At 39.5% G+C, this 25829-nt stretch overlaps 1 protein-coding gene across 3 annotated transcripts; it reads left to right on the forward strand.

The window, feature by feature from the left end:
* Window positions 1-3040: 3040 nt before the first annotated feature.
* neurl1b (neuralized E3 ubiquitin protein ligase 1B) lies at window positions 3041-25608 on the forward strand. Of its 3 annotated transcripts, none has more exons than XM_067518745.1 (6): window positions 3041-3198; window positions 20495-20739; window positions 20830-21163; window positions 22384-23124; window positions 24053-24178; window positions 24706-25608. In XM_067518745.1, exons 1-6 carry the CDS (start codon window positions 3102-3104, stop codon window positions 24894-24896), a joined length of 1734 nt encoding a protein of 577 aa, XP_067374846.1. In that variant the 5' UTR covers window positions 3041-3101; the 3' UTR covers window positions 24897-25608. The 3 variants fall into 3 exon arrangements, with proteins under 3 accessions (XP_067374846.1, XP_067374845.1, XP_067374848.1); XM_067518744.1 differs by having other exon boundaries at window positions 3048-3198; window positions 24649-25605; XM_067518747.1 differs by lacking the exon at window positions 3041-3198 and adding an exon at window positions 16142-16533 and having other exon boundaries at window positions 24649-25604.
* The last annotated feature ends 221 nt before the right edge of the window (window positions 25609-25829 follow it).

Below are 25829 nucleotides of genomic sequence, written 5' to 3' on the forward strand. Positions count from 1 at the left end.
TGGCCTGCTTGCAATGTTTAGCAGCTGCTCTATTGTTATGGATAGTGACGAGGCATAAAAATCTTTTTTTCTCATAGATAAGCAACGCGTTTCTGTCTTTGTCACGGAAAGTGATTGACCTCTTGTTGCAATGATGACTAAACTCGAGAAGCAGTTTTCCCCAGTTCTACTGAGCCACTTATATAACTCACCATGTCTACGTGCGAGCGTGGTCACTCCTGCATCTATCCTCTAAGTTATTCATCTGTAATTTACATGTTACCGTACATTGATTAATTCATATTTATACTTTAAATCATGTTTGCTAATTCCATGTTTTGTAACCAGACTTTTACATGTTCCTGTATAAAAAAGCAATCAGACGATATTCAAGTTTCACCTCTTTATACGGTAAAGTCACATCATACACTAAGCAGTTTTTTTTTTATGGGCATTTAATCAGTTGGTTGAGGGTAGCTGTACTTCTGTAAAATACAAAAAAGTATCTTCAAATGTAAAAACTTTTAACCCGTACTGAGTGGAGTGACTCTGCAAATGAGTGGTGGCATGCAGGGAACTATTGTACAGCTGCAAATTCATGACGTAGGATGTGGTTAGTCAGTCTCCGTCCAGTAAAACTGGTCCTGTGTAAATGCAGTGCCACAGAGATTATAATGCAGGACTGCCTCCTAAGTTTATTGTTTGAGCGCCATCTTATGGAAGATATTGTGTGTTACCAATACAAAAAAATAACCTGAAATAATGACTAGAACTTCCAGCCCTTAAAAAAAATTTCCTTTAGCATTTGCAATTATTTAGGCTCAGGTTTACTCAGGCTGCATCACAACAGTGCAGGTTTACACTGCACTTTACAAAAATTCAACCAGTGTGTTCAGAAATGTGATGCAACCCCGCTGCTGTTTTACATGGGTTTCACTGGAAATTTTCAGGGGAAAACAGTGATAAAGTTTAATGCTGATCAGCAGGGGTGATTTATAAATAACAAAATAATATAGAAATCAAGCACAGTGTTATTGCACATTTAGCTGTGAAACCTTTACTTTACTCACTAATTTTGATGTGGGCCTACAAACTGCCCCGTAAGTGGTGTTCAAGTTATGTTGAATGAGCTTAAATCATGTTCATCCAAAAGAAGTTTAGTAAAAGTTTAAAAAGTTCAATTTAAACCAGGGGCATCTGTGGCTTTCTTACCTACTTTAATCTTCTTACCTACTTTCCATCAAAATTGTCACTGAAGATCAGGGGATGTAAGGTTAATCTGACAGATTTGCTCTTTGTGTTTTTCCATCAGCCATTCACATTTAATCAAAACTTTAATAAAAACTACAAGTCCAATGAATTAAATCTGTAGCGCTGAGCCTGATAAGTAGAGACAGACTGGACTCCAATTGATCAAAGTGTAGTGATTCATATTCAAACTGTTGATTTTTTTATTTTTACCAGAACTGTTAATGAGTGACAATGTTCATTGATCTATATAAGAAAAAAGTAAATAATCTACTTATTTAACTGCAATAAGAGAAAATAAGTAATTTATTAAACAGCTTTACATGAACTCCTAACAAATAAAGATGTGAGTGAACATTTTTGTTCTTTTTTTAATGAGTTAGATCAGGTTTTTTATTCGGGGGACTATTGGAAAATAGACGTCATTACTTTTATTACAATTTGCCTGAGGGAGTCTAAAACGGTTGTTTTGAATTTTAAACATACTGGTCTGGTGCAGATGAATTATTTTTCATTTTGAATTTGTATTTATTCTTGAAACTTCTTGCCAGGAAGCTAAAACTTGGGCACAAATGCAGGACAATGCTCTGAAGCGTACATTCAAAATGGCTCTGTGCCACTAAAGTAAATGTTTTGAAGTGACCATCACAAACCGTAGCCTATAAAGAACTTGTTGGCTTAACTTAAAAAAGCTGGGTTCATGGGAGGAGGCCTTCAAAGACTTGTTGCATCAGCTCTACCAGGAGGAATGGGTCAAAAGTTCTGCAGCATTGTTTGAAGCTTGAGGAAACCTACCCAAGGTTTCAAATCAATTTACAAAGGCAAAGGAAAGCCACCAATAATCAACACTGTATGAAAACATTTGTGATAAAAAAAATTAAACCTGAAGTTAAAAACTGACATTATTTTTCTGACATTTCTAACCCTACTACTTTGAGGGAACTTGTACTCTGTTACATATATTGAAAGATAAAGTGAGAAAATTAAGACTTATGTATGGAATAACTTAATGAAACAGGGTTTTTATTAAGTTGCTAAAATGATCCATGAAAAGCTAAAAACTGTTTCGTTCAACAAATTAGTAACTAAGGACTAAGTACAAATGCTGGTGGTACTTATGAAATGTAACAAATCCCATTTGAATGCAGGACTTCTATTTTTAGCAAATAATTTTCTTTGTGGTTTAGCATCTAAGTACTAATTTATTCACTGATCACCTTAGACAAAAGCATCTAAATGGAATTCAGTCATTATTCATTTTCTGGACACCTGAGCTGCAGTTTATCATGTCAAGTGGCTACATTTTACTTTTATTTTGCTTTTTGGACAGAGCCCAATTTGTTAAGAGCAAATAAATGTGAGCTGATTCTCCTGAACAAACTTCAGTGCCACCAGTTTGCACTCTCCTCTCAAGGACAGGAATATTACAGTGCACGCCCACTTCCCCTTTTTTAGAAACTCTAGTGTGGGCTGTAACCAAAGTCAACAGTCTTTCCTTTCAATGCCATGTGCATATTTAACGGTCTGCAGACACACACACACACACACACACACACACACACACACACACACACACACACACACACACACACACACACACACACACACACACACACACACACACACACAGACAGACAGTTGACTACCCATGTGCCACATGTCTTTCCCCCTCTCAGGTTGGATTTTATTGGACAGTATAAAGAGATAACAAAAGACACATGCTCATGTTTACACTTCTTCAAATTTCTAGCGGGATTTGGTTGTGTTACTAACAACTGATTTTCAGAAATCCTGATTCATCTAGAGACCCCCTACCAGAAGACAGTTACCTAGCAGAATCATCATTAGTTCAGTTAAGTTCTGTAGCAGAGAATATGGGAAACAAACAGTCTTCAAATGGGTTCATTGCCTTTAATTTGAGCAGTTTGTCTCTTTCCAAGAAAGAAAAGACTCTTAACTACAGAAGAGAGGGTAAGGCCAAACCTTTGTGCTTCCACCTCCTGTTTTCCTCGTGACTTCACTGCATGTTTTTTCTCTTAATGCTGTTAATGCTGTGCTAATATAAAACAATAGAGAATTAGTTTTTAAGTACAACCACTAGTTGGTGTACACTTGGACTTGATAGTTCTGACATCAAGTGTGGTTTCTGACATCAAATGTGGGTTCAGAGATACCTGAACCCACATTTACAGCATGAAATGACGTAACCAATAACTTACCAAATTACATCATTTTAAAAAATGTACTGCTTTCAGAGTTATTCAGAGTACAAGTCATATATTTTATATATACATGAGAATGTGTTTTTACTTTTGACCTGCATTATATTTCAACATGCTCAATATAATATTCAGTAAAGATGGGCCTGGAATTATGTACAGTTAACAAAAAAGAAGAAATAACAAAAACAAAAAAACCCCCAAAAATGTAAAAAGCCAATAAACAAAAGTAGCATTAAGTTGAGAAATGTACAATGAATAAACAATACCATTGTACGTGTAAACATATACATTTATTAACACATTTTCTAAAGCATTTAATATCTCAGATATCTAACCCTGAGCCTATTTCTGTTAAGTTTCATATTAATGAAACTTTGTTATTTGTTGTTTTAAGCAGACAGGAAATGCCTGTTGCTCATTTGCTGCAGCACTGGGCCCCGTGTGGCTGAAGCGGTTCACATAAGCCCCCGGTGATGTCAGAGCTTTCCCAGACCCCTGCAGGGTAATGGAAAAAAAAAAATGCTTGTGAGAAAGAGGAAGTCGCTGGACAGGAACAAATATAATCTAGAAGAAAATAAAACAAACCTTTTTTGCAGATTTTTAAATCTTTGGATATGATTGTATTGCTTGTTGCTTCTTTTGCGCTCTATGTAGGCAATTTCTAGCTCCACGTTCACCTGATTAACAATTTAGAATTAATACAAAATGCATAGTAAAAAAGCTATGTTTTTGTTTAAGAAATTATGAACATATGAACAAGTTTTTTTTTCTAAGTTTTAGTTTTAAGCAGTTTATGATAATGTGTTATATATAACACATAACAAAGAGCACACATTGCTTTTATTTTCCTCCTGGTATGGGTTCAGTTGCTCCAGGGCCCTTCAACCTCACAAATTAAAAATAACTAAGAAATTATTTTCCTAGTCTGACATTATAGTTACTTTTAGTTAGTTACTAGTTAGTTTTTGATGTACCAAAATGCACCAATAGGTGGCGCCACTATATTACAGTAATATTAAGTAGTTGGGGCAGACCGATAGAAAGTTCATCACTTCATGATCTGATTTTGGCAAGCGCAGAGATGAGTTCATTGGATTATTGCAGCCAAGCTACATCTTTCATCATTTCCCCCTTTATTAGATCACAGCATAAAACAGTAAACATTGTTTCTATTTAACCATCCATTGTTCACATCTAAACTCATATTCTGTGAAGCAACATTGTCATTAAGTCATGTTTACTCTGCAGTTCAGTGGAAGCTTGTTGCTTCAAGCAACAGGTGGGGTTGGGTATTTTCCACTGAGGTTTGTTTTCAGTGCAGTGCGGCCTCTGTGTGAAGAGTATTGGTACCTATTATGTGGCTTACGTTTGGACTCTGAACTCACTAAGCCATGATGTCAGCAGCAGATCTGATACCATCAGACTGAGTGAGTGTTTTGAAGGAGGATGAAAGTGGAGAGAAGTGCCGTCAGAGAGAAGACCAGAGTATAGAGTTTCAGGTCAGACTTTGTTGTGTTACACAAGGAACCATCATCATGACTGCTTCATCTGTTGTTTTCAGACTTTGGTCAGTTTGTCTCAGGTGGCCTGTTGCTTAAAGTACCTACAACACATTTGTGTGTGTGTGTGTGTGTTTGAGTATGACTTTGGCCATTTCTCTCCATTGTGATGAAGCTTGTGGCATAAGGGGAGGGAGTTAAACATTCAAAACCATCTTAATTATTCAAGACTTCTCCACTGCGTGCATGTGTGTGTGTGGTTGCGTGTGTATGTGTGTTCGTGCGTGTGTATGTGTGCATGTGTGAAACAGAGAAGCCCACAAAACAGACATAAAATGAGATCATTTCATCTGTAATAGTCACTGGACATTTATATCATGTGTTAATCATCTTTAGTGATGGGGAGTCAAGGCAGTGTAGGCGTACATTTTTAAAGTTGATTTAAATTTCATGAGCAGGTCATGACAATGGTTCAGCCTTTCTTCTTTCCAAAGCTGAGAATAATATTCAGCAATTTTATTATTAGTGGTCAGATTATGTGGTGTGCCTGCTGCAAAGCAGCGCAACAGAGTAATTGTAATCCTGCATCCTAATTTGTCTGCTTATTCTTATTCTTCTGTAGAAAATTTGCTGTGCTACCAGCTTCTGACATAAGAACACTCAGGCAAATTATACATCAAAATGAGCAGGTTGTATGGAAATGGTGTGTCACAGCCTTTAGTAGCGAATGGTGTTACCATGGTGATAAAATTAGCCAAGAAATGAGCAGAAATTTCCCATTCATATGAATAGAGAATTAATGTGACAAGTGCTCAGACCAGCCCTCTATCACGCCAGACTGTCATCATACATCATGATAAAAAGATGATAGAAAATTTAAACACGGCACAAAAACCTAAAGCTTTTTGAGAGTATTGTTTAAGTCTTTTTTTTTTTTTTGAGTGGCAGTTTTTAGTTTAAGATATTTTTGACTGTTTCCAAAATGATATCGGCCATCAATGATTGGAATTTTTGCCCCTCTGTGGGCAAAAGGGAGAGATTTTCAACCCAATTTTTCTATTCAACGTGTCCTCAAAGTCACAATTGTCACTCTACAGACAATTTTATTTTTGGCCATTTAAGGTAGAAACACTTGATAGAGTTCAGATATTCTGCCTTTCAAAGGAAACAGTAGTACATGTTTTTTCTTCCAGAACACCTGCAGGTGCATTACCAGAATCAAAAACCTATTTTAGAAGTAAAGTGGAAACTGCTGATCCAGTTTGTATCCTCAGACTCCAAATTTAAACCACAGTGTCATAAAAGGGATTTCTTTAGTTAATTACATTAGCTTTCTGATTAGCTTTCTTGATTCATGGGGTGTAATGCTGTTAAATGTGTGGGTGACTCAGAGCTGTGTACACACACCTCACCTGACAATATTTCTACCTCCTGATACAGAATAGCGAAAGCAAGCCACCTTAACACACACACACCCACACACACATTTGTGACCTACTAGATTCAAACCATCAAAACAAAAGTCTTTTTTTACTTTGTTTAAAAATTATAAAATTGAAACAGTATAAGCAAATAAGCTTGTGGCAATCTCTACCTGACAATGAAGGCACATGTTCTAACAGGAACTCGTGACATTAACCTATAGGATAAACACCTTTAATACAAAAGCCTTTTTGCTACTTTTGTCAAAATTATAGCATCTAAACATTAACATTAGCTTGTGGTGAGCAGTACTTACTGGCATACAGCCTGAGATGAACATCACAACATAGTTAAAATACCCTTGCAAAGAACTTGTTTTATTCAAACAAAAGCCCAAACCCAATGATTTTCATCTTCCAGAAAAAACAAAGCAAAGGAGCGTATCTTTACTTTCTGATTAGCATGTTGACTTTATAAAGATTCATATTTAAACTATTTTTATTTAAATAATTCATGCACATTCTTACCAATTAAAGATTGTTTTTTGTTGGCCTTAATTATGTTTAGACAAAATAAAAAATGGTAAATGGTCAATACCGCTGAGGGCAAGAACAGTTCCTTTTTTTTTTTTTTAACTGAGGAGAATTGCAGTTTAGAGTTGCTCAACTGATGAAGTCTGGCAGCAGACTCCAACCTCTCCCTTATCTTAATCTTTGCTTCCTCCTCTTACGTTTCACTTCAATGAAGTTTCCTCCTTGTGTTGCTTCTTGTCTTGTCTCTGAACTTCCAAACAAGGGAGAGGGTCTGGGCGTTCCTGGTAGAAAAGTGAGCCGGATGTTCCCCATAAAATTTGGACTTGGACACATGGAAGCACCTGAAAATGCCATTATAGAGGAAGAACAATAACCGATGAAGATATGTCGTATGCGAAAGCCAGATTCATTATTGTACAACGTGTAAATCTGTGTTTTGGAAAGTTGCTGGTAAAAACAAAGTGGTGGACACTGTTTGGACCTGAGCCCTGTAACAATATGCTGCTGATTTAAAAACAAAGAGAAAGAGAAAGAGATGCTGTGCTAAATGTGATAATAGACATGTTACACTTTATGCCTCTGTATTGCTTCTCGTTGTATATCTGATATCTTCGGGATATAAGATACAGTTTCGGAAAGGAAGTTCTTGTATTTACAAGCTCCCAAAATAGCTTTGTCACCCAGCACTCTCAGTATATCAGTGTCCTGTTCTAAGCAGGGGCCCCGCAGAAGTTTCCCACACATGTCACAGGCCAATGTCATGACAAGAGAGCAGGGGCCAGGGAATGGGAAAGAGGGAAGATTGGCTGCAGGCAGAGGGGGGAAAAAATAATGAGTAAGATAAATAAATGCTTAAAGGCCTATTTCAGTGATAGACGTGCGTTTACACAAAAGGCTTGGATGGGGGGTTAACCCGATGACAGAAGGACATGAAGAATGGAAAAAAGGGGCACAGATGGGCGGAAACACTCGGTGGCATAGAAGTGTTAAAGGTGACGCTTGCGTCCGTGTTTTCCCTCTTCAAATCCAATGCAGGGGTTATGTGATGTTATGTGGCTTTGTGTTGCAGAGCATTGATAAAGGAGACATGCAGATTTCAGAACTACCTGTTTCTGGGGGTGAGGTAGTTGTTTACCTGCTTGAGCACACTGTATGAACTGCGTGCTGTACATCGTAACGTCTCAAAGTGTCTTGGACATGGGATCAGCTTACACAGTTCTCACTGGTTCATGACCTTCCAGGAGTGTTGTGTTTGATGTCTGGAATGCGGTCCATCTGTGGAGTGAGCTTCAAGATAGTGGACAGTGTCCAGTCCAATGCATTCCAAGTTCACTAGACTTTGAAGACACTCGAATGAAGGGTTAGATTTGAATATTGTTTGTGGATTAAAATATATTATAAATAGCCTGAGATCAAAGAAAAGCACAAATACATTGTGCACAAAATCCAAAATCACTAAATCACAACCCATGTGTGATTATTTTGTTGTCTACAAATTTCTATTCTAGTCATCTATTTCATTATGCTCTAAATAGCATTGTGGAAACAACATTTCTATTTCTCTGTCCCTTAATGCTGCAATTCTGTTATTGAGAAAAAATACAGTACAGTACAATACAGTTTTGTTTAGTTTGGTCTTTGACTTCAACTGGGTCAACCACAACAAATGGAACTGAATCTGCTGATCTATCTCTGTTGCTTAGTCACGTACATTGTTTATTTTTATTTTTCACTGCCATTTGGGAAATAAGTGAAATATTATAGACTTTCCAGGCAGATGTGTTATCCTGTACATGTCACTCTCACACTTTCAAAATGTGTGATGGTGATCAGTGGTCCTGAAGCGATGCCTCAGGTAGCAGGGAAGAGAGAAGCCTGGATGTGCTCAGTGAAGGGCATCCATCCAGAACAGAGTGGTAGCTATCAGAAGAGTCGGTACACACCTCAGCTTCAAGCTGCTCCATGGGAACCAGGGGTGGATGGCAGCTGTTTCCCAGGAGACATGGAGTAACAGGACCTGGTGTCTAATTACCTACGCCCACCTTAGTCAGCAGCAAGGCAGGGAGCATGCCTCCGATCAAGACCCATAGCACAGAAACGAGTGTACCTTTGACTTCATATTTGTCCTTTGTTCTGAAATAGTTGGTAGAAGAAAGATGCGTAAAGGCAAAAGGGCAACAGCAGAGGACATGGGAGCTGGAAAGGAAACGACACAGGCACTCTGGAGACAATGCTGGCAGGACTGTAGAGCTAAGATGACAGGTACAGTGTTGAAAAATATGTGCTGAAGACAAAAGTGATTCTCCTTTCAGCATGATAGATGATTGTCCAGTAACGAAGGCGAGCAGCGTGAGTGACAATATGCCAGCTAGACAATCCACAGCATGTCATCCTTGTTCAAGTCAAAGGACATTATTGTTGGCGTGCTACATGAAGTGACACAATGCTGTTCAACTTCATTAAAGCCGAAGCAAAGAGAGCTGCAGGCCTTGAAATTGCCCATGACACCAAAAAGAACATCACATTATTGCTGGACTTGCTGATACATTGCTGCTAGTGGCTTGAATGTCCTTTATGACAGTTGACATGAGTCATTCATGAAGCCAGAGCAGGAAGGAGAGCCTTGACTTATGTCCCCCAGAGTGTCAATTATTTGTCCATTTATATGTGATGCAAGTCCAGTAGAGAACAAAAACTTGTTTTCAAAGCTCCTGTTTTAGCTTGCTGACGAGTCCCTTTTCAACCTGTGGATCTGTTGTTAGAGGGCAGAAACTGTGACAATACTATAAAATAATAAGCATCCATCATTAGACCCAAAAGGAAAACAGTTTGGTTATTGTGATTTAAGGCTTGTTGGCCAAAACAAAGTAATTTACCCACTTTGATGCATTATATCAGCAGTACTTTTCCAGTTGGATTTTTTGTCTTCTATTGGAAATCTGGAGGTGGACAGTCTGTGTCACTCATACCATCTATAAAGGGACAGAGACGAGGCAACTGCTAAAAACACTTTTGTCAGGAAAGCCGGAGTTCAAGTATATTACCCTACATCCAGCTCGGGTCTGTGTCACTGTCTCTGACTCCCAGCTGCACAGGAATGGAAAGATTGGTTTGCAGGAAATATACTATTATGTAATTCAGTATCTGGAGGTCTCTGCTATCCCCATATGCCCTTTCCTATGGAAGTAAGAGTAGAGCGCACACTGATGACCAGCACATAATATGACAGCTGCTGGCTTTCATTCCCGATTCTCTCTCCTTTGGTGGAATCATTTCTCAAACAAAGAGTTTGTTAATGCCTATTGTTGAAATTGGTCTTGGATGTTTTTGTGACTGCACCAGATTATAGTTGTATTTTATTATTTTGTGTGATAACCCCAGGGCCTTCGTTTGGTTATTGAGCCCTTTGCAGTTAAGGTCTACATCACAATGGGTGCCAGCTGTGTGTGAACATTTTGTTGCCTAGCAACATGACACAGATATACAAATCTGTTAATATTTGATTTTGGAAAAGTACCAGAGACTTTACATGTTGTTTATAGTTTTCTCTTGTTATCGTTGGTGATAGTTATTCAATGATGTAACTCTAACTTTGCATAGGAAATACTTAACTAAAAATGACCGAGTGCTTGAGTGGTTACTGCTGCCTAATTGCTTCTGTGTGTCTAGCAGTGTGAATACCAAAAAAGCAAACTCTAACCCTCAATATACACTATAATATGGTTTACAGTATAGTACATGAGTGAGGCCTTAATTCCGCTTGTGAGGAACATTAACTTTAATAAACTGCTGCCTTAACTCAAGTGAGAAATTATATTACTTGATCAACTCATGAAATGGGAGAAACATAAAGAAACTAATTAAAATTGTAAAACGGTTATAGCTGAAAAGCCCCAATCTGGACTGCTCAGCAGTTCCCCAAAACCATTTGTGTTCCTCTAATGAGATTTTGGACTCTATTCTCCTGAATGTTTGAGAGTAGGAGCAATTTGGAGGTTAGAAATTGGGAGCCTGCAGGCAAATTCTGACAAGCCTTAAATTGCTTGGTAAGCGATTTCCCTTTGAACTGTGTCATAAATTCTAATGATGTTAACAAGCTTAATTTGGATCTTCTTAACTATAGGCTTGCTGTTTAATATATACCACAAGAATTTGCTGCTTTCCCCCTGTATGCCTGACTAAATTAATGTGAATATGACACAAGTGTTTTTTACAAGTGCAGTGTAGCAGTGAAATGCTGTGGGTCACCGCCATCTATTCCACCTTCAGAACATTATCCCACAATAAAACACATTTAAACGAACAGTTATACAGGAACCAACGAAAATCCTTCCATATTTACATTTACTTTTGGTTTTATCTAGTTGTGAAGTTGATATTAAACAATTTTCTACGCATAGATTTTACTGATCAGTGCACATTTCTGCGTTGAGTGTTTTATGTTAAAGATCACAAAGACGTTCCTGTTCATTTTTTGCCCAGAGACATGACACCTGTCACAGCTGTGATTTGTCATCTGAGAAATGCTTTACATTACTTTTCCACTACCACAAGCATGCTACTGTTGAGTCACTGGATTTTAAGAGATGAAAAAATTAAATAAAAAATGAAGATTGAATACTTGTGGGGAACAATGTTTGTTCATCACAGCTGATAACTGATTGCTACACCTCAGTAAACAATAGAAAAACTTTGGGGTTATAAATTAGGGATTTGCCACCGCCTTACGCTGCACTTGTGTCTGAAGACACTAAAAGGCTAGAAGAAGTTGGCTGTGTTGTTCTGGGCTAAGAGTATTTCCTGCATCTACTTCAGCGGTGCATCCGCTCCTCATCCTAGAGAACACCAAGACAATGGAACAGATGGAGGAAGAACACTGTCCGTGCATCTGGTTTAATACATTGAAAGGCCATTTTTAGTATGTCTCCCACTGACAAAGAGGCCTAAAACAACATTTTAGTGGAGGCATGCCATTGTTTCATCTTCCACTGCTGCAAAATAAAAATGTTGTTCTTCACAGAAAATTGCAACATTAATTGGTATTCCATAAAAAAGTGATCTTGTCAGCAAGACTGAATACAATGCCACGCCAATGATTGTTTCTACTGTGTTAAAGTCAGGGGCCCTTTATGTCAAGGCCTGATGTTACTTAATGGGATTATTTCGATTCCCTCAGTGGAAAATGAATCAGGAAATTCCTCATATTACAGTCGATATTTCTGTCCATTATCATTACCATTATTAACATTACTGTGGACGTGTGTATGATCTCATTATTCCTTTGTGTTTCCCATCATTATTTGTAAAGACAAAAAAAAACAAAAAAACAAGCATGACCCTTCATTATCTTTTATGCATAAAAGTGTGAATAACACTGGCAGTTTTCATATTGATTCCAATGTGTTTTTGCTTCAGACAAAACAAAACTGATGGTCCTTTATAACATAGGCTGTCCTGCTAGCAAATAACCACTGCGCAACAAGGCCTACATTTAAGTCAGCAAAAACCATAGCAGTATTGGGGCACATAAGTAAATAATTAAATAATTAATAATTCTGGGGTTACATGTAAGTCTCTAGGTGTTTGTTTCGAATTAATGTAATGAAAGTTAAAGCATGAAAGGTCATTCTAGACCTTGACCAGAAATGTGGCAAATAAAAACCCAGCTTCTTGTCCACTTCTTTAATTGGGACTACACATACTGAGATGCTGTGTCTCCAAGACAACCTAACTGTATTTGGCATCATAATGTGTCGTCTGAGATGTAGAAGCTGCATTGAGATGTATGCCGTAGTAATGAGTCAAGTCAAATCACTTTGGGTTTTGACCGGACTAATGGCTGCTTCAGGCTATATTGTGAATTTTAAACAGACTGAGGAGTGGTGGGAAGCTCTGAAAAGCTGTTTGCAAGAGGAGTTATACATAGAACTAAAATTAGCAGTTATCTCCTTGCTGTGTTGCTGTGCTCTGTTACAAAATGAGGAATCAGTAATTATTTAAAGTGTTAGATTTTTTTCTGCAAAACAGACAAAATAACGGAAATTGAACATGATTTAATTGTGAAGTTGACATTACTGTACATTGCTTTGCTTTGTCCAATTTGGACCATTTGCCTTAGTTCACTTCTTGGGGGTGTCTTTAATTTACTGTAATCTGAAATTGCAGGAGTGAAATCAAGCATGCATCCATTTTGTCTGCTTAAGACTGCCACAGTATTCAGTCTCATGATCTGAGGATTTTAGAAATTAGAACAATCTGTGGGGGCACCACGCACATGGCAAGAACTCTCCCTAAAATGCCCTAAATTAAAGGCAAATGCTGAACTGTTGAGCTGATTAGAAAAAAATCCAAGTCAATATGATTCATGATGTGTATGTGAGGGACATTTTACTGATACAATAGCTTTGGCAGTAGTTGGACTCATGCTGCATTGTTGAAAAGCAGGTGCTTGACTCCCATGGCCCGTTAAGAGTGGACTTAATGAAAAGACAGGGGCAAATATTAAAAACAGATGTTTTGTGAATACACTGTAGTAGAAAACAGCACTTGAATAAAAGGAGGTGACCAGAAAAACATTGTGGTATGAATGTGGCTCATTGTGCTGGGCCATGTGTGTTTGATGGAGATGGTTGTGTTCACATTGAAGGTGGGTATGACTCACTTCATCCATTAGATCAGTGGCTGGGGTTTGGACAGCAGCCCTCTCCTGATACTGAGACCACCACATACAAAGCTTCCCAAAAAGCCATCTGCTCAGCATTTCTACTCTGCTTTGAATCTTTAAAGAGAATTCAAATACTGCAAATGTAACACTTTGCTGTCCAAGGAGCAGTCGCTGCGGAGCTCTGCATGGCAGCAGTCACACTGCTGTGGGCCAGGTTTCTTTGAGCAAATGAGGCATGTCTGGCCCTCTTCTCTGCAAATAACTTTAGTTGCTGTAGGGACCCTTGTAAGAGTGCTGCCTCCCAGATGCTTGATGCCCAGACGAGAACAGTATACATTATGGTTTATATTTGCATCCGATTAACTACGAATTTATCTTACACTTACAGTGTTTCATTGTGCATCTTTCATCTAATTTTGTTTGTACAAATCACAGCTTTTTAGGGTCTCTGTTTTTAGGGTCGCTACCACAGTAAAATGAAGATTCTGCTTGCAAATGAGTGGTCAAACCCTCAATGTAGGCTCTTTTCAAGCTGGTCTCGACTTCCGGAAGCATTTTAGCGTCTGTCATGCTGTCAGAACAATCAGACTAACATATCTGTGTTGACAGTGACCAGGGGTTGGGGCTGAGGGGGATGCTGGGTTGTAATTTAGGTTTTGGCGGCGTATGAAGAAGACCATTGACATGCTCTTTAAACCAATGTGTTTTGTTTAACATTCCACTCTCCGCAGACTATTTGAATCTACCGAGCGAGGCCCCACTGTATATCAGAGCGTTATATACAGTGTATCAAGAGGGCCTGATTTGATTGCTGTAGTATATTTTACATTTGACCAGTACTAAATTATCTATTCTCTGTTTTTGAAAGTGTTCCTTAAATGGAAATCCTCACAAAACCACAGTAACCTAGTCTGACAATTTGGGAGTCACATTTATTCCCATTTTTCCCACAGGCCGATGTAAGACCTAAAGATATGATTGACTGTATTGAAAAAGCTACAGTGGACTGTAAGTCAGCTTATCTTAAAAAAAAGACAGGAAATGGGGAAACAGTAGGCCTATTTTGTTTGTTGGGCTTATGTGTTTTTCTTGGCCAGGGGCTTTGAATTTCTGGAGTCTTGGGATCCAAAGTGAAATCATAATTTCTTACCTACAGATAAAGTCAAACTAGCCACTGCCCTCATTTTCAAGACTTTATGCTAAGCTAAGCTAACTAAAGCTGTTTCCTCAAGCTTCATATTAACAGACTTGAGAGCGGTATTAAACTGTTCATCTAATTATTGGCAGGAGAACACATAAGCATATTTGTCAAAATTGCAAAACTATTCGTTTTTAATCCCTCAATAATGCAGAACATTTCTGCAGGCTTCCAGCAGCGTATTAAATAATTGTGCTGAAAATGATCCTGAAATAGAGTTCCTTGCCTTTGGTATAAAATCAGCTCAGCAATCATTAACACCCCATACTGTGTTCAGGCAGCTAAGCAAGCATCAGAGAAAGCGACACTTGCTACAGCAGCTCTGCCATGTTTACGGAGAAAGCTTGATTGCGGACTCCAACGCAGCCTCGTATTCACATCCTGTGTTATCCCCTTTGCCGTGGCAGTCCTCTCTTTCCGAGACAGCACTGAGGGTGTGGGTGGGGGCTTTCACTTCTACTTCCCTGCACCCAAAATGCCATTGACTCAAGGCTCATGCAAGGAGCAATCATATCCGGCTAAAACAAACACCAATGAGGAGGTAGAAACAAATGCTTTTGTCTCTGAGTTATATTTAGTCCCAGTCTGGTTTTACATCATTTATGACCACACTGGCAGCCATGGAAGGCCAGAATCACTTTTCCTGTAAGAAACTGATCATATCAGCATATTCAACCTGCATTCATGAGCCAGAGAATATTACTCTAGTTCTGACATATGTTTTCCCGTTAGTCACAATCTGAAAGTTGCATTAACATCAAGGAAAAATGATTTGCTCAATTTTCGTGCTTTTTATTGCCTGAGCAGCAGCCTTTGTTCAGAGCTGTTCACACACAGCTGTGGCAGGGCCTTGGGCTCCTCCAATATGGGAGATACGTGTTGTGCCGGCACTCCCTTCACTGATGGTCTCTCAGTCCTACAAGCCCTGCAGGCCATGGCTCCTTGGAGAGCAGTGTGGTCCAGAAGACAGGAAACAGCTTGAGAGAGCCCAGCAGTCAAGGCTGTGGGAAGGCTGAGGATAGGGTGGGAGAAAAGGGGATTTCCTCATATGGTGTTTGGACTTTTATCAAAAGTGTGCAGTCCTTGTCTGTTTCTTCAATACAGGTGATTAAATTAGGCCTCATCACCTCCCCCATGATGTGTCTTGCTCTAATTTAAAAATCTGAACACATGAAAGGAAAAATAATCTTGTAAATTTCCTGACTGTAGTCAGATCAGATTAACCCTTTCAGGACAAGAAAATCTATTAAACAACCATGAACAATGACCTTGCCATCAGTTTATTGTTATCAGAGTTTAACCCTGTTGTACACAGCCGCTCTATATGCAAATGTACTGACTGACCGACTTCCTGCAGATGTTTGTCCTGCAGACCACATTATCATGGGCTCCATCACATCTTCGCGTGAATTATTATACATAGTGTAAGAGGCTCCGTGTTGCTTATGAGGGAAATCTCTGCTCACTGTGTCTTTAAAGAGGGGAGCCTACACTAAGGCAAGGAGGGGGCTGCTGTGCGCCAGTTGGAGGTGTCTGCATGTCGCAGCGGCTTGGGGTTGACAGTAAGAGGAGGGTGTCCATGCCTCAGCGCGGAGACGCAGCGCAATCAGAAGGCACTAATACTCAGATTAAGCTGGTTCCAGGCAGATAATCATCACACCGAGGATACATGGATGGACAGAGACATTTTGCATTCGGAATTAACTTGTCATCCGGTGCAAGGAATTTCTGGATATAATGGGCAATACGACACCCAAACCTTTAATAGGTGAGACTTGATGTTCATTTATCATTCTCGAAGCTTATAACGCGCGCGCACGGATTAGGTGTTTGTGTGAAACAGCGTGATAGCGACAGATACACATGGCTTGTCCTAATTCCTCTAGACGACTTGTCTGTTCGCTCTGTGTAGAGACACGCTGCCCATCACGGGGGAGCGGAGAGTGTGATTCCCTGGGAGACTGTCCAAGCAGTAAGGAGCTCCAGCAGATCCACTTTCTACCTGTCGTTTACTGCTACAAATCCTATCAGGGATGCGGCTTTTAGTAAAAAGTAATAGTAACTGATCAGCATTTAATGCTTGTTTGGCTTAAAAAAAAAAACAAAAAACAGTACCCTGTTAAAACAGATCGGTTTGGCAGCTTGCAGGCATTTACAGTGAAACTTTTAATAGTCTTTGCAGAATAAAGGTGGGAAGTCTGTCACATCCCTGAATGCAAGATAGAAATAATTTCCAGATTAGTATTTTAAATCCCAATCTCCCACTGTGCATTAGATGGCTCCTCAGTTTTTTCCTCTTGTCACCATTCTGTGCTGCACAGTCACATGAATGTATTTGCAGCTTCCTTTTTGCACATTGTAATTATTATCTTGTATGGTTTTCAGATATAATTGTTTTTAGTTTAAATAATGTTCAAGTTAGAGATGAGCATACTTTATCAATTCCTATGGGGCATTTCAGCAGCCCCATAAATCACAAAACAAAAAGCATAATGACACATGGTTAGTAAGGAATAGAAACACACAAAACTAAAATCATGACTGAAACCACACTGGTAACTCGGATAATTCTACACACAATAATGTCTAGTGGCAACATCTTGCATTTATCCTAGTATCAGGGCTGTCACATAAAGTGAAACCTCTAGTGTTTGCCAGCGAGTTACTGTATTCCTGATTTGATTGTCAGCCCCATGTCTTTTTTTTTTGTTTTGTTTTACATAAAGCTGTCATTATGAATTCTCTGGATATCACTCTCTAAAGCACATTACTTGATAATCAGTTCCCCATATCATTTTGATTTAATGTCTGTCACACTCCTACGCCCCCAGCAAACCCACTCAGTGGCAAAATGATGTGGTTTCTACCACCAGAGCCAGCTGACGTAGGGTTTGGACTGAGGACATTTAGTCACAGAGGAGCAGCAGCAGCTTGGGTCCTACTGCTTGCACTGTATGGTTTTGATTAACGTGAATTGAATAGAAAATCTGTGTTTATAGAGATGACATGTACAACATATTCAAGAGTAGATTTTCATAGGTTCAATTATTATATCATATTATTTTACAGTCCTGTGTGTCATGATACAAATCCCTTTTCGACAGTTGCTCTTATCAGGAAATCGATACTCACTTTGATAAATTTAACTTCTAAAAATAAAGATGCTACAAATTTAATTAAAAGGATCAAAGCTCATGTCTCACAGTATGAACATGTTACAGTATAATAGACACGTACAGCCTATGAGAAAATAAGGAGCCTCATCATCTTGTGGCCAAAGGTAACTCTGATGAATGCACATATCCAGTTGTAGATTTGATAAAGACTTCCTTTGGCCTGCAGTGTTTCTTGTGCAGTCTTATGATTGGATTTATTTGTGTTTTTGTCTTTCTTTGGGAGCAAGATAGGGAGATACAATCCCTTTCATCCTGCTCTTTATTTAAGAGTAATTGGATTCTGTGTGGTGGCAGAGACATGTGACACTTTGTTTTAGACAGTGTCTGCCTCCAAACCAAGCTCTGTGAGATAACCACATTTCTGCTCAGTCTCTGTCTGGTTCTTTACTTTGCTGTTTTCATGATTTTGGTGCCAACTGCACAGGGATGATCAGTTATCAGCAGCATTGCTGTTCAAGCTAACTTAAGGTAACTTAACATTTTGACAATGTCACACGACACACTAAAACTACTTGATCTAAAATGTGCCTCTCAACCCTCTATATCTCCCATGTACTAAGTGCTAAACATCCGTTTTTTTTTCTAAAAGAAATACCCAGCGGTCTTCAAAACAACCAGAATTTCTTTTAACAATACTAACAGCTGCTCTGGGGGTATTTCCAGAATCGTAAAAGACTCTTTAAACCCTCATCTGCCCAATAAAAAGATTTAATGTCAAAATAAAGTTTTTACCATTTAATGAAGAAGCTGAGAATGACACATGTTGTTGCTCTTTTAGTGGAATATTAGAAAATTAGGACAATGTTTCAGTTAAAAATGGAATAAATAGTAACCTTCATATAAACAAAAACAAGTGGTAGTAAAATCCTCTAAAGGTGTCCTGTGGTGTTTTCTTGTAAACACGCAATTACATTCAGTGTTCATCATGATGAAAAAAAATATAAAAACACTGAACACATTTCTGTCCTAAGTAAGCATTTGCTAATCCATTTTTACATTTTGAAAACATCAGTGTTTACAGTTTTCTTGCCAGCTGTTGTCTTTGTATTAATAATAACAATAATGGGAGTAGTAGTAAAAGTCCATAGCACTACTAGTGGTCAAAAACTGCACAACAGACCTTTAAGTTTGGTTCATGTTAAAGACATAGCGACATATTTGCAACTCACAAATGTTTCTTTAAGGTGTGAGGATAAGTAACATCAGATCATCATACGTTTAGTTAAATGAGCTTCTGAGACTTTCGACCATTGCCAGGTGTTTCTTTTTGACAGCACCAGATTGTAGATGGGAGGCACAATCTGAGGCCAACTACAATGTACTACATTGGAAGCTCTCCTTCCCAGAATGACCAGTTGTAAAATGCCTTTCTTCTAATAATGGCAAATAAGTGCCAATATCAGTCTTCATAGTGAGTCATTTTCCTGCAAAGTCCCAGTACATCACCATGTCAGTGAGGTTACTGAGCCTAGACCCCACTGACTAACCCTCAGCACAGTACTACGTACGTATCTACGTACTTTAACCAGAGCATTTTCTTTCTGACTCTCCCAGCAGAAAAGAATGGGGCACCGCACATCATTTGAGATGTTACAGATGTTCTTGCTGCTGCTTCATAGTTTAGAATATAATCAGCGATAATGTCTAATTTAGGAAATGTGCTGTGGAACATTTTACTGAGTTATTGTCTTTGCACCAGATCACAGTGGATTTTAAACAGAAATGCAATCACTCTGTGGGCCTGGAGAAGAGCAGACACATGCACTGCCTGCCTTCAAATATTGGATTTCAGCCAGTCTATACCATGAACATTCATCTACAGCTGTAATGTTATTTCACATTAAATTTAAACAATCTGAGTGTAATGTAAGCTCAAGTTCACGTTGTCCTGTATAATTTGTCACACTCATTCATTTGCTCTGCGATGCTCATCAAGAAATTATTTCCCAAATAGGCCACTGACTCGCAGGAAGATGGGATCATGGAATAATCCTTTTATTTTGATTTTTCTTTACTGACTAGGCACAGTGATTCATTCTCTACCTCTGAAGATAGAGGAATGAAAGGGACTATTCAGGGTTTGTTTATGCTGTAGGCTAAGGGTGTGTGCAGCCTGTAAATAAGATGAAGATTTATTATGGCTGTTGTCAGTTATTGGTTAATTTTTAATGTTTTCCTGCCACTGTCATCCTCCTAATATCAACTTTGCTCATATCTGTTAATTTTACATACACCACCCGCCTTTATTGTGGTTCGCATTGCTGAGTTTTATCTAAATTTATCTTGTATCTTGTACTTCATAAACGTTCCATATGGACGTGGTAGGATGACTGATTTGGGATACGGTTTTATTTTACACTGTAAATATGGGTTACATGCGCTATGAGACTATTTACAGTACTATAGTAATGTTACTGTTTTGACCTTGTTAAAAAAAACTGACATTATCACTTTTAGTGTCACTTTCTACCTCAGCTGACCAGGTTGAATCGTTGATGCCACTTACCTTCTTTAGCTGTACTGTTGTTTTGTTTTTTGTTTTTCCACTCACAGATGCGTCTCTACATCACCGCCCAGTGTCCAGCAGGCAGTACTACACCCTGCCCAACAATGGAGCAGGTGTGGAGAGAAGAACATCTGCTCCTCCGGTCAGCATCAACATGGACTCACCCCACTTTCATCCCTATGCCAAAGGCAAGAATATCAGGCTGGATGGGCAGCTTCGCCGTGCCACCCGCAAGAACAGCTTCTGTAATGGTATCACATTCAGCCATCTGCCTGTCCACCTCTATGAGAAGGTTTGTTTCAGGCTCTTTTTTACTTTACTTTACTGATTCTACTTTTACGAGCTAAAAACTGGTGCATTTATATATTTTTTTTTCATTTAGGTGCGCCTTCGTTTGACTGGTGTGCACTCTGGCTGGAGTGGAGCTCTACGCTTCGGTTTCACCAGTCTTGACCCCAGCGAACTGGATGCTACCGACATCCCCAAGTATGCTTGCCCAGACCTGGTGACACGGCCTGGCTACTGGGCCAAAGCTCTGCCTGAGAGACTGGCCTTGAAGGACAATGTGTTGTCATTCTGGGCTGATCGCCACGGAAGGGTTTTCTACAGCATCAATGAAGGAGAGCCCATCCTCTTCCACTGTGGGCTCAGCATCGGCTGTCCCCTTTGGGCCATCATAGATATCTACGGCATCACTCAGGAGGTCACGCTGCTCGGTAGGCATTTAATATTTCTGTTTTGTCATGAGTGCAGCAGAGATACAAGCAATAGCTGACTCACGTACAAAAGGAAGTGATAAGAACAAATTTCACAACTGACTGCTTATGAATTTTTACGAAGTTATCATTACTTCTAATAATAATATTAAGCTGTGGATATCTGAAATAAATGTCATCCATCAACTAGAATGCCACATATTTTAAGCAGGAATATGACAACGCTGCAACCTCAGACGCTTATTTTTAGAGTGTCAACACATTCACATTTAATTAAAGCAGTTTCCTAGTTCAGAGAGCAGCTGTGTCACTAAGCTCTACTGCAGCAGTGGAGGCCAATACATTAAGAGCAGGTATAGCACAGCATGTGGCAGCTTGGTGACCAAATGGTCCGTGTGACAAAACTTGTCTGTCTAAAAGCAAAACCTCCCCTATCAGATTTGCTGACCTAACATTAAGAGATAACTGGGCTTCAGACAGCACTCCCCCTTAGCACTCACACACTGTAACTTTCCCGCGCTTTGTCACTTTCCCCCTTTATACCTCCTTCATCTCCATCAGTCTCTCCCTCTCGTACTCACCGGGTCTGTTTATCTTCAGTCTGACAGGAGTTATGGCCATGTTTGGTCAAGGCAGCAGATCCCAGGAGCTTTGGTGAAGGGCCAGTGCACTCAACTGCTCCAGCATCACTAGAAATAGTAATAAAGGAATGCATCATAAGTCAAAGGGGGGGGGGGGGGGTGTCACTAGCACCAGGCTTGTTTATAATAACCCACAAAACAGAGGAATGTAGTTGTAATATGAATTCTGATACCATAGTATGTATCATAGTATAAGTTTTGTATATTTTCTACTTTCCTTTGTTGTCGTGTCAGTGACGGTTGGTCTGATGAAACAAAACATTTAAAGATTTCACCTAGTAGTATTTCTGAGTAGTATTTCACCAGCAATAGTATAATGGACACATAATCTTCAATCACTTAATCAACAAGAATCCACACATAAATCAATAGCGAGTCACAGCCTTATAATGTGCCCATAATGTGCCCAAGCACACATGAATAAAAACAAGCATCCAACAAGCTGCAGCAATGCGTGGAAAAAGGACTTCAAAAGGGGAAGAAGCAAAAAAGCAGGTATACGATTTAAGCTCAATTGGGACAAATCATATCAAAATCTCTTCTAATCACATACTTGTTTGCACATCTTCTCCACCTCAGAAAGCACGTTTGCTGAGAGTGTGGGATCCAGCTGCCTGAGCGCGGCCCGTCTGAGTGCCTATCTGCCCCAGAGTAGCCACGACTCAGCCAATTACAGCAACAATCAGCTGGAAAACAACCAGGCTGCTGCTGCCAAAATGGCCAACCTCCAACTCAGCAACTACTCTCAGCTCATCCCCTGCTGCTCCTCCACCTCTTCCACCTCAACACCTTCCTCATCTGCCTCCACTGGATTCAATGTCCCAAGGGTGGTCCGGGGCCTTTCGGCCCCGCTGGACAATGACTTACACTTTCACCCTGTTCGTGGCTCTGACATAATTCTCTCCGCAGACCGCTCAGCTGCCTGCATCCACTTTCTGGACAGCAGTCGGACTCTGGTGTTCAGTGACCGGCCGCTGCATGTGAGTGAGACTTTGTATGTGGAGGTTGGCCACCTGGGTCTCCCTTACTTCGGGGCACTTCTGTTCGGTTTAACATCCTGTGACCCCGCAAGTCTACATGCAGGGGACCTGCCAGCAGACCCCGAGGCTCTCCTGGATCGTAAAGAGTATTGGGTGGTGCACCGGGGTTTCCCCACGCCTTGCTCTGGAGATGTGCTTAGCTTCAGTCTGCTGCCCAGTGGAGAAGTGCACCATGGGGTGAACGGAGTGGGACGTGGCCGGCTGCTCTGTGTCGACTCCTCTCAGGTCCTGTGGGCCTTTTTCACCCTGCATGGGGCTGTCAACAGACTCAGGATACTAGGTAACCAGAGTATTAATGGCATCCAAACATTATGTAAACACAGGGGACTACATCAAAATCCTAAAGGTTACTTTTATTTATTTTATTAGCCCAAAAGTCCACAAAATTGCATTACCTACTGTTTTATTTAGATAAGACTGTTATTTTGCATCTAGTTTGAAACAAAACCTAATGTGATTATGCATCAAAGTCTGTTTATAGGTTGAAGAGATTACTGCTGCATATGGAAAGAAAGCTGTGTTAAGTCTTTTGTGGATCTGATAAATTGCTTCAATTGATCTTAGGTCGATTGGTTGTCTCTTGGGGCTGAAAATTGCAGTTTATAAATTAAAATATGGAGTTGGAAAGAAATGAGATTATCAAACATCTATGGGGCAGATTGAGACTATAGCCTGTCCTTGCATAACCTGAAACAGAGATCTAACTGTAGTTCAGATGCATTGAGAGTAATAGGCACAAGGTTTAGAATAAAGAGAAAAGAGGATCTCCATCCATTAATATTTTCCAAAATGTTCAACTTTTGCTTTATAACTCAATAAATAGACATCTATAAAGGACAGTTCTTTAATTGGCATCAGCCCTTTTATGAGTCCTCACAATTTTGTGTTTTCCCAGACTAAAAGAATGCTGTTGAATAGTTTATATCTGCATGTGTCTGTTGAGTGACCTACAGTGTCCACGTCCTCCCACATAAACTCCCATCAGCTCAGATAACATCCTCAGCAATATCCTCAAACAGTTACATACTAAAGAAAAACCCTCTTTGAAACATTGCGCACTAGAGATATCTTATATAACCGGTTACTCTCTAGAATTTTATTCAAACAATTCAAGGACACAGTGTAATGAAATGACAGTCAAACAAAGGGCTCTATTATCCATGAGTCTAATTATCTGGGGTTTGTTTGTGTGTTTCTTTGTGACACAGGAACTCTGCACTCCAGTCCTCCCTCCACGTCTCCCAGTACTTCCCAGAGCAGCAGTCCAGATGACAGTGACTCAGACCTGGCGTTCAGTGTCAACAGATCCTCTTCTGCCTCTGAATCCTCTCTGGGTAGGTTAACAAATGTTGACAAGCCTGCATAATGCATTGTATACAGAAACCGTGGCGTGATCACTATAGTGTAGATCTTACGCAGAGGCAGAGACAGTTTTGTTGGATAATACTGTCTCACTGTTACAGATGCTTTTTTGTCATCAACTGAGGTTATATTTTTTCATTGTTCCTTTGTTAATTGGTACATACTTCAGCTCCAACAAATTTTATTAACGTTGAGTTTATTTATTTTTCAAGTGACAGAATACTAATCTGCAGCTATTATGATCATGGAAAAAGCCCATTGCCTTTTTTAATATCAGTTAAAATGTACTGAGGAAAAAAACATTTTGAAGACCCTTAAAACACATCTGTATTTGTGATGGCTTATGAAAAGATAAAATACACTTAGTACTCAGATTTTATCTGCAAACATGCTTTCTTGTCTGCTCCACTTCAAGACCTTCATTATCTTTATTTTCATCCAGTGACTGCTCCCAGCTCCCCTCTCAGTCCCCCGGTCTTTCCCACTTTTACTGCCTCAGATCTGCCCTCTGCTGGAAATAATGGAGAATGCACCGTTTGCTTCGACCAGGAGGTGGACACGGTCATCTACACCTGCGGACACATGTGTCTGTGCAACGACTGTGGGCTAAAGTTGAAGAGACAGATCAATGCGTGCTGTCCAATATGCAGGAGGCCAATCAAAGATGTGATCAAAACATATCGGCCATGACGGCAGAGATGTTCAAACAGGTGCCGTGACTTCGACTGCAGGATGCCACCTGTTTCTCCTTCTCAGGCTTTGTTGGACACAATTCTTGACTCTAACCAGAAAAAGCCGCATTAGGACATAATTGTGCCTATATTTTCATTTTGTATGAGTAAATAATTTCTGGATATAAATTAGGCTCTTCAAGCGCTGGACTGTGACTAAGATCACCTTAATACTTACTGGACATGAGCTCCTATATTTTGGCTATGAAGAACAATATGAATCCTGTGCTCCTGTTTTGTATTTGCCATGTGATGCCTCTTATGTCCCATGTATATGTTGAGCAGAAAAACCTGCTGTGAATATTTAGTCCTTACCTTTTTCATCTTAGATTTATGTGTGCTTCAGCAGAATACGTGGACCCTAGTCCATGACTTCTAGTGCCTTAGGTTTTTGTCACATTATGTGTACAAGTAATGATGCTAACAATCCTAGCCATATTTTCAATGTGCATTACTGAAGGTGTGGGGTGAAAAGGCACACAGATATAGAATTTATGCAATACTATGTGTAAAGCTACATGGGGAGACATAAGGTGTGTAAGTGTGTTTGCCGTGCTTTACAGAAAGTATGTTGAGAAAGTTTGGAAAGTTTAAAATAAAAATGGTTTTGCACATTGAGAAATCAATAAAAGGGGGATTAAGTATGACTAAAATGTGTCTAGCTTTAGTAATTATACAGATACAACTATCAAGGTTCAAGTTTTTTTTTTTTAATCACAGTCATATTGTAAACAACTTTAATAAATGAAAAGCCCAAGAATTTAGTTCACAGGATTTAGTGGGTCTATGACATCAACACATGCACAAAGTTATACATACTCATACATTTAGTCAATTTATTAATTCAGTGGTGGTAAAGGTCCAAAATGTGTTTTAGTTTGCCAAGCCTAAG

Source organism: Channa argus, chromosome 10, assembly GCF_033026475.1.
Source record: "Channa argus isolate prfri chromosome 10, Channa argus male v1.0, whole genome shotgun sequence".
Lineage (NCBI taxonomy): Eukaryota > Metazoa > Chordata > Actinopteri > Anabantiformes > Channidae > Channa > Channa argus.

Bases quoted from the DNA above. Each gene is read 5' to 3' on its own strand.
- neurl1b (XM_067518744.1), top strand. From the start codon at position 3,102: ATGGGAAACAAACAGTCTTCAAATGGGTTCATTGCCTTTAATTTGAGC. The intron at 23,125-24,052 runs GTAACCAGAGTA...TTTGTGACACAG, and splicing joins CAACAGACTCAGGATACTAG to GAACTCTGCACTCCAGTCCT. The intron at 24,179-24,648 runs GTAGGTTAACAA...ATTTTCATCCAG, and splicing joins TGCCTCTGAATCCTCTCTGG to TGACTGCTCCCAGCTCCCCT.